The 14,551-nt window shown below is 36.4% G+C and overlaps 1 protein-coding gene across 5 annotated transcripts in view; it reads left to right on the top strand.

The window, feature by feature from the left end:
• The window catches only part of PTPRC (protein tyrosine phosphatase receptor type C), a 132,661-nt gene extending 118,434 nt beyond the window's left edge, over window positions 1–14,227 (top strand). For all 5 annotated transcript variants that reach the window (XM_072648288.1, XM_072648287.1, XM_072648285.1 and 2 more), the window contains 5 exons: window positions 4,093–4,227; window positions 5,328–5,450; window positions 5,666–5,844; window positions 9,964–10,099; window positions 11,943–14,227. In XM_072648288.1, the coding sequence (XP_072504389.1) occupies window positions 4,093–4,227; window positions 5,328–5,450; window positions 5,666–5,844; window positions 9,964–10,099; window positions 11,943–12,218 (849 nt within the window). In that variant the 3' untranslated portion in view covers window positions 12,219–14,227. The remainder of the gene's footprint in view (window positions 1–4,092; window positions 4,228–5,327; window positions 5,451–5,665; window positions 5,845–9,963; window positions 10,100–11,942) is intronic.
• The last annotated feature ends 324 nt before the right edge of the window (window positions 14,228–14,551 follow it).

The raw sequence follows: 14,551 nt of genomic DNA, 5'->3' as shown, positions 1-14,551 counted from the left end.
GTGTACATGTATGTTGTCCTGACTCTAAAATACTCTTTCTCCCCTTCTCCCAAGACTCTATTCAAAAGGTTTCTTTTCCTTACTTCAATTCTATATCAAAGGTTGTTCTTTGCTGGAGGGAATGAATGTTCGCAGATATTAAGTAAGGGACCCATGAAGCCCCACAGATTTTCCTGTTCAACTCCAGTCATACTGAACCCTGCTAGAGTGAGGAGAATCTATATGATTTTCAGAATCTTTATATCAATTATGGAAGGAAATGGACCTCAAGGAGAAGAAATAAGTGCAAAAGGATATGGCATAGCAGATTAAGCCTTGGGCCTATAATCAGGAAGACTTGAATTCAAATCTACTTCATACACTTATCTGTGTAACCCCATCCAAATCACCTAACCAAGGTTTGTCTTAGTTTCCTCAACTATAAAATCCTCAGGCTGTTGGAGGATCACATGAGGTAATATTCGTAAAGTGTTTAGCACAGTACCTGCCACAGAGTAGGTGCTGTATAAATGTTGATTGTCATCATCATTATCATCATCATGAAAGGACAAATTGATAGGATCTGGTGATTTTTAATTTTTAAACACTTCAAAATTATAGTCAATCATATAATAGTGTAGTGGTAAGGGCAGCTAGGTGGTGCATTGGATAGAGTGCTAGGCCTGGAGATAAGAAGATTCATTATTCTGAGTTCAAGTCTGGCCTCAGACACTTGCTATGTGTCCCTGGTCAAGTCACATGACCCTGCTTGTGTCAATTTCCTCATCTGTAAAATGAGCTAGACAAGGAATTGACAAATTACTCCAGTATCTTTGCCAAGGAAACCTTAAATGAGGTCAAGAAAAGTGAGACATGATAGTAACAAAGTAAGTGTAGTGTTTGGAAGACTTAGGTTCAAACCCTGCTTCAGATACTTAATATCCCAGTGGTCATGAGAGAGTCCCTTAACCTCCAGGTACCTCTGGCAGCTTCTTCAGGTTCTTAATTGCAGAAGAGTTCCTGATCTTCCCTCAGTGGAGGAATTATCCAAAACCAAAGATATCACAGGTCCAGAACAAAAATAAAAAAGGCAAAAATCACCTGAGGAAACACTTGCATGTACATGTGCATGAACACACATAGATGCTCACAAAGAAGGAAATCAATTGTAATTAGAATGAGGAGGAAAAAACCAGTACATTTTGTTTTGAAATTTTCAGGCAAATTATGTATGTTACCACATCAACCATATTATTTTACATGGTATATGAACATAAAATAAGGTAGGGATCAAACCTGGGATTTCATTGGTGCAGGGAACTCCCCAGTGAGGAATTTCCTTCTTTCCATATAGATCAGGATTTTGTCTGTAATTAATCTTTGAGAATTGTCTAGGGCACTGAGAGGTTTTTGACTTACCCAGGGTCAGCCAGCCATTACGTGTCAGGGGTAAACCTTTAACCTAGACCTTCCTAGCTCCAAGGTCAGCTTTCTTGTCATTTCCATCATAATCTCTTTGCCTGTCCTATGTAACAAGAATTGTAAATAAAAGCAGGTTTTAGGAATTCAAGTTTAAAGTGACTTATCTAAAATGTTTCCATCTAGCAGGCCTGAAATTCTTTTTGGTAGAAATATCTGCTTTTTTAATTTAAAAAAATCCTTTGCTATAATAAATCAAATGTTTTAATTTCATTTTTATTTGCATATAAATGCTATGAATATTCCCACCCTATGAGTTTTTGTTTCTTCAGTTTCTTTTGAGATATCATTTTGGGTGAGGGATAAATTGTTCCTTTTCTATTAAGTACCATCTCAGTATGACAAGGGAACTCACATACAGATTAATTTGACCAGAAGCCCTGTAAGTACACGTTCACATTGAAGGAAGCTTGTTGACCTAAATATGCTTAATGATGAGAGAATTCACATCCAAATCCTTACTTAAGTTCTTGCATTACATTCTGAATTTTTTTGAGCACATGCAACAAGAACTTAGCAAGCTTATTTTTTTAGGGGGATGGGGGGCATTAGCTTTGTATCCTGCTCCACTACTTAAGCCAGACATACTTGTCAACTCTACCATTGTATCCATAGAAAAAAAAAGCTGTTTCTTCAATGTGACATATTTCAATTTTAAGGTAGCTTTTCTGTCCTTGAGCAGCTATCAAGCATGCCCTTAATAGCTTGGACATGGACATTCTTGAAGTGGACTTAAGTTTGAACTCCTTCATTTACATGATTTTGTGGGACTCGGGATAAAGGAAATATTTTATTATTTTAATTGATCACCTGAGGTGTTTCACAGAAGAAACATTATTTGTTTTACATAGACTGAGATGGTTTCCCTTTAAGGAAGCAAGAACTAGAGATTTGGTTGGGCATGAACATTAGGAATTCAACTATTGGTGTACCATCCTTGTCACATGAGGGATAAAGAGGCAAAGAGGAATTAAATCCCTGGGAATTTAGCAGAATTCCCATTCCCCTGCTGAGTCTCTCTGACCCAAAATTGCTCCTGTGGTGAATGAGGAATCTGGAGGAGAACACTGCCTATTTTTAGTAATTATATTCTTTTTAATCCATTATTATAAGTAAAATTATTTTTATTGCATTTTATGGACCACCAGGATTTCACTGATTCAATCATGAGTCTGAATCACAATACTGGTCTGAGCTAGACTTGGCCCAGAACACTATAGTTGTGTTTCCTTTAAGTCAGCATTTGCAGATCACCCATGGTACATTAAATAGGTTCAACTGGTTAAAAGTCTTCATTAGTTTCTGCAGTTGAAAAATTCATCTTCATCCATGTAAACCAATATTTTAGAGAAGAAAGTAATTGAACTCATACAGGCCATTCTTCTGGTGATAGACAAACAGTCCATGAATGGGTCCATTCTCAATGCCTTTCCAACCTGGTAAGGCACTCCACAGTTTATACTGTTTTAACAAAGTCATTAAAAACCAAAGTCGCTTCTGTAGATTCTGCTCAAACATTAGAGAAGGAATTCAAGGGAGGTTTTGTTACTATTTATTATTGTTAGAAATTGAGAGTTCCGTTAAGGAAAAATCAACACAAACAACAAAAATAAAAAGCAGAGAAAGGATGTAATACACAGTACTAGTAATATAAAGGAAAATGTGTGGGAAAGAATAGGCAAGGAAACAATGGAGATTTGATGGGAATGCGGAATTAGTTTTATGTTTCATGCTTTGAAGGGGATTAAATGTAGTTATTAACCATATTTGGTTTTTATATTGATTTTAAGTGTTATTTCTAATAAAATGATTTGAAAAAGTGAGAGTTATTACTGAATTCAATTAGTTTTTGAGCACTGAATTCTGTAGCTCCCCAGTGGAAAAAAAGACTGAAATCTTTCTGGGGAATTTTAGATCAAGATACCTATATCGAAAGCCCATTTGAAATATTTACTCAGTCATCTCTGGTCACCCTTCTTGCTATAAAGAAAATTACTGAGTTAGGCAGGATGGCGTAAACTTATAAATCTGATCAGCAGGGATACTGACATTTGTGGATCTTTTGAGCTCAGGAATTCTGAGCTTTAGTGGGCTACAAGCTGTTCTAATTATGTCTGGAATCCAGAGAGTAAGTCACTAGGTATGGACAGGAAAGTGAAAGTGGGGTACCAGACTGCCTAATGGGAGACAAGCCAGAGTAGGCTGGAAACAGAGTAGATCAAAGAAATCATGTTGACCAGAAGTGGGATCAGGCCTGTGAGTGGCTTCTGCCCAACCATCCTGGGTAAGATGAGGAGACTCCGTGAAAGAAGAAAGGAAGGAGGGGAAAGAAGGAGGGAGGAAGGAAGAAGGGAGGAAGGAACATCAGAAAGAAAAAAGGAATTGAACAATTCTATCCATGAACCAAACATGAAAACATACCCTTTAACTGCTGTAATCAATGTTAGGGAGAATTTATTGTGTTCTAAAGTAAAGGGAAATCAGTGTCTTCAAAATTTTCCTCATACCATCAAATCTTCATTCTCTTGACATCATATTGTTTGTATCAATTAATTGTATTATCAATTGATTTTTTTAAAAAAAATATGTCTTTATTTAGTATTAACCAAGGATACTGTGGGGTTTTTTCTTTAGACCTACTGGAAACCTGAAGTGATGATTGCCACCCAAGGGCCACTAAAGGAGACAATTGCTGACTTCTGGCAAATGGTCTTTCAAAGAAAAGTCAAAGTTATTGTAATGCTGACAGACCTGAAAGATGGGGAGCAGGTTTGTCTTCTCCCTCTACTGCACTCTTACCTGATTGCCATCCACCAATCAAAATGGACTTTGTAGGAGGTCTTAAGGGAGTCAATATCAATTTCTACTGCCATAATTTCAACTCATTACTTTGTGGATGACTCCTATTTCTCTCTAGTTCCACTCCTATCACATATATATTTTTTTAAATATCTCTTTGTTTTAAACTCAGCATGTCCCAAAATGAATTCCTCCCAAATGTCCTCTTCTTAACTTCTTCATTACTGTCAACAGTATCACCATCTCCCCAGACTCACAACCTAGGTGTCAATCTGGACTCCCTCTCTCACCCTCTACCCCACATCCAATGTATGACCAAATCCCATTAAATTTACCTTTGCAATATCTTTCATCTATGCTCATTCTCTCCTTTGCTATTGCCACTATCATCATGAATGCTCTCATCCCCTCAAGCCTAGATTATAGCAATACCCTCTTGATTGGCTTCCTTGTTTCAAGCCTCTGTCTACTCTAGTCCATCCTCTTAAGCAAAGTGATCTTCCTAAGTTAAGTTCAGATTTTGTCATCCTCCTCATTCAATTAACTTCTGTAATTTCTCTTATCCATAGAATAAAATATAAACCCCTCTATTTGACTTTTAAAAACCCTTTATAATATGTCCTTTCCTATATTTCCAGTTTTCACTTACATCTAACTCCCTTCATATGTTGTACAACCCACTGACGCTGACTCCTTGTATTTTCTCACATAAGAAAAAGAACCTCCCAACTCTCTGAATTTTCAGAGCTCTCTTCACTGTCTGAATTGTCTTCCCCTTCATCTCTACCTCTGTTTTGCTCTGGCTTCTTTCCTAATCCCCCATAATGCTAATCTCTTCCCTCTCAGATTTTCTCCAGTTTCTCCTGAATTTCTCTTGCTTGTACTTAATTTTTTTGATGTTGTTTCTCCCATTAAATTGTGAACTCCTTGTAGACATAGACTTTTTTTGCCTTTCTTTGCATTTTGACTTTTTAGTTGCCTCCTAATGTGTATCTACTATATGTGCTTTTGGTACCAATTAGAATATACATTAAGACTGTAAGTACTAACTGATATTCTCCCAAACCTAGGAAGTCTGTGCTCAGTACTGGGGAGAAGGAAAGCAAAAATATGAAGATGTGGAAGTAGAAATGAAAGACATGAGCAGTTCCACAGCTTACACCATTCGTGTATTTGAACTGAGACATGCAAAGGTATAAAAATTAAGTGAAATGGGGAAATTCTTTGGGTAGATTTAATTTACTACTGTTGGTTTAACTGAAGATAAGAACTCCTTAGCAGCTACAGAAGTTCTGTAATATTTGAAAACAAATTGAAAAGGTAGATATGGAACAGATGATTATCAGAATGAAAGGCATGTTGAGTTGTCACTTGAGTTAATAACATTTCCGTGACATCTGTTTTTTAGAGGAAAGATGCCCGAACAGTCTATCAGTATCAATATAACAGCTGGAAAGGGGATAACCTTCCCACACAACCCAAAGAACTAATTTCTATGATTCAAAACTTAAAAGAGAAACTTCCAAAGAAACATGGCACTGAAGGACAAAAGCGTCACAAGACGGCATCTCTTCTTGTTCACTGCCGGTAAGAATGAAGGAGCAACAGATTCATCTTCAAGCTTTGTAACATTGATCATCATTTTCACCATATTTCATTCATCTTGATTTATTAAGAAAATTGTATATTTATAATGCAAGTTTTACCTAATATTCATGATTTCACTCAATAAATGTTTAAGTGCATACTACGGGCATGCTAACGCTCTGATAGATAATGGGGACAGGAAGATTAAAGAAAAATAGCATCCAACTTCTAACCTCCAGGAGCTTAAAATCAAAGGGGAAAGATACAACATGAAAGGTAGTTTGATATTCAGTCAACAAATATTTATTAAGCTCCTACTGTATGCCAAACACCGTGCTAGGTAGTGGGAATACACAAAGAGGCAAAAAACAGTCCCTGTACTCAAAAAACTCACAATCTGCAAGGTTTCACATGCTCTGGAGCTTCTCTCCCAACACCCACTTGCACTGACAGGTTGAGTCCTCAGAGACTTTTCTTATTCCCTTTAGTTTCTAGGAGACCCTGAGCATGATAGAGGTGTAGTATTTTGTGGTACTATAGCTAAAAAGCCCCCACCAGTGTTCACTCTCTCTCTCATTTGTCAGTTGATATCAATTTATCAGCTAGACCTAATTAGCTTTTAGAAAGGGGGACTTACTAAGATGTCACAGTAAAACTGATTGGTACAAAATATTACACCCCCAAAGTCATGACACACTTTCTTTTCAATACATACGAAGTCCAGGGAGAATAAGGCTCACACTTTTAGAACGTATGTGGTAAAGAGAGAATTCACAGTTCTCTCTTTAACACAGTTCTGAAATGTTTTTTACTCCTCTCTTTTACCTTCCTGAATTTAGACTCTGGGTCCACTCTGAATTAATTTACTATGATTAGTAACTAAATTCTCATCTTCTGTCTAAGCTCAAATAAATTACATTTGTCCTAGAATCATGGGAAAGTTCTGTTATTTCTATTTCCTCAGTAATTAACCTGAAAATTTATCTAATTCTCTAATTCTAACTCTTCATATCCAAATCATTACAGCATATTGTGTTCTACTTCATCCTCTGCTTTGCAACTGCAATCCTTTTCTACATCCTCACTATCATTGCTAATCTCTCAATTCTTTCCTAGTCCATCATGACTTCATTGGCTACACACGTTTCTTTCCCCATCTTTACTTCTAGGCTGCTGACCAGTTCAATTCTACACTTTCCTCTTCTCTTGAATTCTTTGTTGCCTTAACACATTGCTGATCTCCCTCTGCTAAGACTTAGCACTGTGTTACTTCCACTTACCACTGTCTTCACCCCTACTCACCTGACGCTGAAAGAAACTGGTGAAAAATCACAAAACTGTGCTGAATCCACTACAAATTTGTATTACAAAATCTCAACTGAGCCCTCACTATATTTAGCTAATTATTTTTGTGCTGGCCAATCAATTCACTATCCCTCTCAACATGACAGATTTTCTTTCTTTTTCTTTTTTTGAAAGGATGAAACTAATTTTATTTTTATTGGATTACATTTTGTCTTAAAATTCATATTCATTTTAACATTCAGTTTTTATGTTTTGAGTTCCAATTTTTTTCCTTCTTCCAGCCCCTCCCTTTTTCACTGAGACGACAAGCAGTATGGTATCAATTATACATGTGAAATAACATGAAACATATTTGGTATTAGTCGAATTAAGTCCCAGCCAAAGTGCCACCCTTCTATAAGAAGCCTTTTCCAATCCACTTTAATGATAGTGACTTATCTCGGTTGGTTATCTGCAATTTATCCTGTAAATATATCTTTTTTATACCTTTGTTTTCTTTCTCTGTATCATAGAATTTAGTGCAATGCCAGGCACATAGTAGGCACTTCATGAATACTTGCTAACTCAATGACTAAATAAAGAATATTTCTAATTCTTCAATTCTCCGTATCCAAATCAGTGAAAGACACTGTTCTACGTTTACTCATTCACTCCAGTATTCGACAGTTTACCACATTAAAAAATGAATAGCTGCTATCCCAGAATTCTGAGTCAGACTAACTACTCCAAGTCATTATTACAAGTCTGAGAAGTAGGCTTCAGACGACTCTCCCATTGATGAATGTCATGTAAATCAGTGACTGCGTTCTCAGAAGTAAGGTCATGCCCCTTATACAGGAAGCACAATTATTACAGGTGGTGGGAGTACAGAAAACTGATGGATAGTGTTGAGGAGGGGACTGAAGGAGGATTTGAAGTTCCTGCTTCTCCAAACCCTCAAAATGTCACAACATAAATGATTTTGGAGAACCAAAGTTTTGTCCAAATCCCTCATTTTATAGAGGAGAAAATACACTTAGCCTAAGAGTAGGGGCAATAATCCAGGAGTCCTGGTCCAGTACTCTATTAGGCAGGTTGCTGAAATTTGGCTTTTGGGGATCTGGGCAAAGTTTGCTTACTGGCCTTTCTCAAGTATTCAGGATGAATATTGAAATTGAATATATCAATCTGAAACTAAATTTTGAAATTTCAAATTGAATTCAATGAATATTGAAAAGGAAGGGAGGTTTTTTATGTTTCCACGGTATCTTCTGATGCCAAATCACCCACCCTAGAAAGGTCAGCCCAATACTTTGTAAGTAATAAGAAGTAGAGACCTGAGATTTCCCAATCCCACCCTTCCCCTCAACCGCCAACCTGTAGTAGGTTGTCCTAGGTACCTATATCTGTTCTATCTTTCTTCTCTCTCTGAGGAGTCAGCCTGAGGTCACTTTGGCACTAAAAATAAACCTCCCAGGGACCAGAGCCAGGCCTGCGTCCCTACCCCTAGTACCCTAGGTTGAGTTCCACCAGCCACTGATCATATCAGTTCTCTTCTTGGATGATGACCCACATCCATATAGTCCCACCATTATGGGGAAACTGTCACAGTCTTACTAGTCTCCATCCTGACCCAGCAACCAGTGGGTTGTGCGTTGACAGCTCTCTTTGTTAGAGGAGAACAATTGATATCACTGCTGTCTAAATTCCCCCTCCTAGAACAAAGCTCCATTTATTCTGACATGGTCATAACTTTACTCACAACAGTAAAATATGAAAGAAGAGGACAGCTTGGGGCTTGAGGAAAGAGGTTTGGATTACACACTGTAGGGAATGTTTTACAGAGCCAGTTAGGGATGAACAAAGGAATTGCCTCTCCTTCATGAGGTCCTATTTGAAATTATAGGACATAGATTGTTGGTAAATACAGTCAACTGAGGTTTCACAACTTGCTATAGGAGTACTCTAGTGCTTTAGAGGAGGAAAGAGGAAGAGAATGTTTGGGGTGACCCAGAATAGAGGGTTAGAAGTGGTGGAACAGAGGAAGAATACAGGGGAAGCCAAAGGTTGGAGTCTACTTTTTTTTTTTTTTTTTTTGGAGGCAATTGGGATTAAATGACCTGCCCAGGATCACATAGCTAGAAAATGTCCGAGGTAGGACTTAAATCCAGATCTTCCTGACTTCAGGGTCAGTGCACTGTCCATTGTGCCATCTAGTGGTCCCTGAATGTTAAAGATAAAAATACTATAAGGAGAAATAGTAAAGGAGGATTTTTTATAACTGTGAAGGAATCATTTTGTAACAAAAAAAAAAAAAAAAAAAAAGAAGAAGACTATGTCTGTTTATTTGCCATTAAACTTCCTGCAGTGGTTCTTATTTAGATTATGATAGGGTTTTTCATTTTGGGGGGGGAGAAGTTTATTTTATTTTCTTTATTGCAGATCTTCAGACAATCTGCAAAGTTTGGCAAATAAGCTGACCTGATCTACTTGATAATTTCTGCTGGTAGCTTTTTCCCCATTGAACTTATCAGTGAAGACATACACATGTGCGCACACACACACACACACACACACGCGTGCATGCACACACATATTTGGCAGTCTAAATAGTTATAAAAACAATTGTTTCTTTTAGCTGAGTGAAATACTTTTGCTGTTGATATGAACACAAATTATTCTTTAAAAATATGATTTATTTTGGAAAATATCTGTTAGTGTTGACAGGGCTACATTGTTAAATGTGATCTAAATTATGAACCCTGGCAACCTCATTCCCATGACATTCTCTCTCTCTCTGTAAAACTAATACGAGTTCCTTTTTACTTTCTGTAGGGATGGATCCCAAAAAACAGGAACATTTTGTGCTTTGTTAAATCTTTTGGACTCTGCAGACACAGAAGATGTCATTGATGTTTTTCAAGTAGTGAAATCTCTACGCAGAGCCAGGCCAGAAATGGTTTCATCCTTCGTAAGTAAATCCTATGAGATATTTGAACATTTTTTTTGGTTCTGTTTCAACAGGTCTCTACTTTTCTCTTCTTTTCTCTTTCTCAGTTTTTCGTTTTGCTCGGTAGGGGTTCTTCACTTGTATGTGCACTCCTGAGGGTGCGTAGATTTCAGAGGTTCTATGAACTTGGATGGAAAAAATAAATGATCATTTTTACTAACAGAAAACTGAAAGTTAGGATTTCCTTTAATTATGAATGTAGGCAAAAAACCCTTATTCTGAAAAGGGTTCCATAGGCTTCACCAGACTGCCAAAGGGGTCCACATCACACAAAAAAATTAAGAATCCCTGCTGTGGAGAAATGAGATCAATAATTGGGCCTAGATCAATAATAAGAAACTGATAGCATATGTATACATATAGTATGTACATATTATATATCTATGAATAATGTATAGATTTCTAAATGTATATATTATGCATATGTATTTTACATATATTTTTTTTATTATATAAAACTTAACAAATTAAGTGCTAATAGTTTAAAACTACTCAGACTTTTGGGATACTCAAACATTTAGGTATGTATGTATGTTTGTATGTGAATTGGAAAGAGATAGAGAGTCAGAGACAGATATAGAGAGAGTAGAAGTTAGGACAATATCATTAAATAACTGATAAACTCATTTTAGGACTTGCATAATTGATTTTGGACCCTGAGAGAAATTAAGCTAGACTTAGAGTTTGATCCTTGGCACATAATGAAGCCTCCCTGTAATGTTACTCTAGAAGTTTGTGCTGAGACAAACCTAATTATTTTGTAATAAAGTACTTTTAACATTTCAAGACATACCTGTACATTTCTTAATACTGTCCTATAACCAAGAATATTCTAGTAAGGCTATGCATACGTACATGCATAGGGTTCTTACTTATGAAAGAGATTGATAAGCATCCAAGTAATGCTTGAACCCAGGTGTCTACTATGTGTCTGTCCCTAGGCTAAGCCCTGGGGATATGAAGAAAGGCAAAAGACATCCACTGATGTCAAGGAGTTTTTATACCCAATCACTTCCCAGTAAGTAGAGGCAGTTAAGTGGTGTTATAGATAGAGAGCTGGGCCTGGAGTTAGGAATATCTGTGTTTAAATCTGACCTCAGACACTTAACTAGCTCTGTGGTCTTTGGGAAAGTCACTTAAACTCTACCTCAGTTTCCTCAATTGTAAAATGGGGGCCATAATATCACCTACTAATAGGGTTGTTGTGGAGATTGAATGAGATATTTCTACAGGACCTAGAACAAAGCCTGACTCCTTTTCTTTCCCCAATAATTCCTTCATAGGGATAGTCCTTTTTTTTTTTTTTAAAGAAGCAGTTAAGTAAATCCTTTTCCAATAGTGACCGTAATACTCTGCGCATATAGTGACCTGACTCTCTGCTAAAGAAAGTGTGTTCTAGCACCAGCCATCTGGAACTACTATTGATTATTGCTTTTGGTTTAAACTCTGTGGTCCCCGTGTGTCATCTCCAATTGCATTTTTGTAGTTGTGTATGTCATTCTCCTAGATCTGCCTCCTTCATTTGGCACCAGTTCGTATGACTTGTTCCATGTTTCTCTGTTTTCTTTAGAGCTATCATTCTATACAGCACAACAATGTTCCAATGCATTCATACTGTGACTCAGCTTTTAAAGTAGTTCTAAACACAAGAAGTTCAGAAAGGTCTCCCTACTCCTCACGTAGCTTTCTGCTTCCATGATGTCTAGCTGCTTATTGAGTTTATCTACCATCAGTTTCTATGTTGCATTAAGATTATTGCTTCATCTTTTTTTTCTCCAATTTCTTCCTTTTTTGTTACTTAAAGGAACAATACCAGTTCCTGTATGATGTCATCGCAAACACTTACCCTGCTCAAAATGGACAAGTAAAGAAAAGCAACCATCAACAAGATAAAATCGAATTTGATAATGAAGTGGACACACCAAATCAGGATGCTAACTGTGTTAGCTCATCTGGTAATGTGGATAAACCCCAAGAAAAGAGCAGAAACGATGAAGAGCCGAAGAACACAGATGGTACTAAAGAGACTGAAAGCTCTTCAAATGGTCCCACAAGTCCAACTTTAATGGAAAGTACCTAGGGAAGTGCATGGATCTAGGGTATTGTTAATGAAGCCTTTGACTTCCTTTCGTTTTTCTATCTTCAAGGGTCTCTTTGAAAGGTGTGGATCCATGGAATTCATGAAACTAGGGGACCAAAATGTTTTTTAATCCTAAGGAAATTTATTTTATATATTTTTTACAAAATCCTTTGTATAGTCGAATGCTTATTCAAAACATTTTTTTATTATTAACTCATGGGCTTTCTTCATCAGTTTTTGTTTGGTTCTGTTTTATTTTAAGGAGAAAGATTTAAAGTGAAAGTCAGTTATCTTAGAGGAGGGTAACTTATGAACTATCTTTTATTACCTCAAAGGGGAAACCAGTTTTAATTAGATCTGTTTTTTAGTTTGGGACACATTATTTTATCAGTTAAAAACTGTATGCAGGGCATGTTTTGAAATGAAAATAAGCACATTTTCCAAAATGACCTCAAGATGTCCCCATTGTTCTATGTAAACTAATTTTGCAGTTCAATATTTGAGTCCTAGGAGGGGGCATCAAAGAGCAGTAGTATATGTGTGTGCAAAGTCTATTAAGGAAATTCTCTGTATTAAGTCTTGGCATCCCTACACACCATGTGTTAGTATTTAGTCCACTCCTTTTTCATGCTTATTTAACCTAATTTAAGCAGGGTTAACAAATGAACATATTTTGCTGTCTCTATGCAGTACATACAACCCGTTTGATATAAACTGCTCTCTGTATGGGATTTGGAATTAATTATTTAGTATATTTACATATGCTGTGCCACCCCCACCCCTAAGTCTTTCATTGTTTGGTACATTCGAAGTCAAATAAACATCTTTTTAGAGAGACAAACTCAATAGATGGCTAACATACATAGAATGGGAAAACTAGAACTATGCAAATTCATTTGTATAAAATATTTATTCTTGAAAGGATTTTCCAAGAAATTCTGTATTTAGTTATCAGCAAAACACAACCTAGTCTGCTTTCTCGTGTTTATCTTACTGAATTCTGGAGTTCAGTATCAAAGCATTTACTTCAAATCTTTCAAAAGCTTTTTAAAAAAAATATTAAATGAGGTCATTGCAAAATTCAGTGTGAAATAATCACTATGTTTTTATGTATATATGTCAGTTACAGATGTAACATAAGTGATGTACATAAGTGATACACATACTGAAACTTACCAACTGAAATGCAACTGAAGATAGGCAAAGAAAATTACAAACCTTAATCTATTTTCAATAATATTATTATTACTGTTGTTCATAAGAAGTAGAAACCTCAAAGTCTTTGATATTTCACTTTAGAACCATTGAAACTAGGGATAAAAAGTATCTATTTACAAAGAGCTCTGTTGAGATAAGGTCAATTCTATTGGTCATATACTAGTTGACCATAAACTCACTGACCAGTTTTAGCTTCCCAGATGATTCCATTGCTTTGTATTCTCTACATGTATTCAATACTATTACACAAACATTTATTAAATGCCTACTATGTACCAGGCATTTGGCCATGTGTATCATCCTGTTCATCAACATAATGCTTTTTATAATGGTGGTTATTATTTGTATTGTTTTGACAAAGAAAAATGTCTGAAAGCACCTTAAGAGAGATTTTTATAGTGAATAATGATTTGGGAGAGCAAATTTGGGAAACTTCATTAGTACTAGGTACCAGGTCCATCATTTATCACACCTGTTTGGAACTACTGCAGTGATCTATTACCACTTGATGCTTCAGTTCTCCATCTGTAGCTTCAGATAATAGCTGCAGGACAATCTATGTAAAATACTGCCTAGTATTCAAGTATATGAGATGCGTGGTTTTCAAACTGGAGTCTTTATTCCATGGTGACCTGTAAGTTGTAGTTTATTGCACTGGTTCAGAACACAAGAATAACCAACAAAAACAGCACCAGCAAAACAGTTTTGATATAGGATCCAAAATGTGTATTTCCCATTGCTATTTAAATCTGTGCTAAGAAGCATAAAATAAAGATTATTTTTCAAAAATAGTCACAAGAATGGTTATTTACCTATCTGAAACTTCTAAAAGACTTTTTGATCCCCCCCTCCTCCCCAATGGATTGGGGAAAGAATAAGGTAAGTGGTCCATGAAGTCTCTGGTCCTGGTGAATTAGTCTATCAATCATTAGAGGAATTCTGTCATTTACTATGAAATTGTATTACAGGCACGTGCTGTTTCCCCCCCCCCAAACTACAAAATTGAATGGAGAGATCCTGAGAACAAAGCTGCATGCATATGAGTCAAACTTATAGGATCATAAATCTAGAACTGGAAGTTATGCCAGAAGTTATCTAACTCCCTCATTTTACTG

The sequence above is a fragment of the Notamacropus eugenii genome, chromosome 2 (genome assembly GCF_028372415.1).
Source record: "Notamacropus eugenii isolate mMacEug1 chromosome 2, mMacEug1.pri_v2, whole genome shotgun sequence".
Taxonomy (NCBI): Eukaryota; Metazoa; Chordata; class Mammalia; order Diprotodontia; family Macropodidae; genus Notamacropus; species Notamacropus eugenii.
The sequence above is the reverse complement of the archived record's forward strand: the minus strand, read 5'-3'. Positions and strand labels throughout refer to the sequence as shown.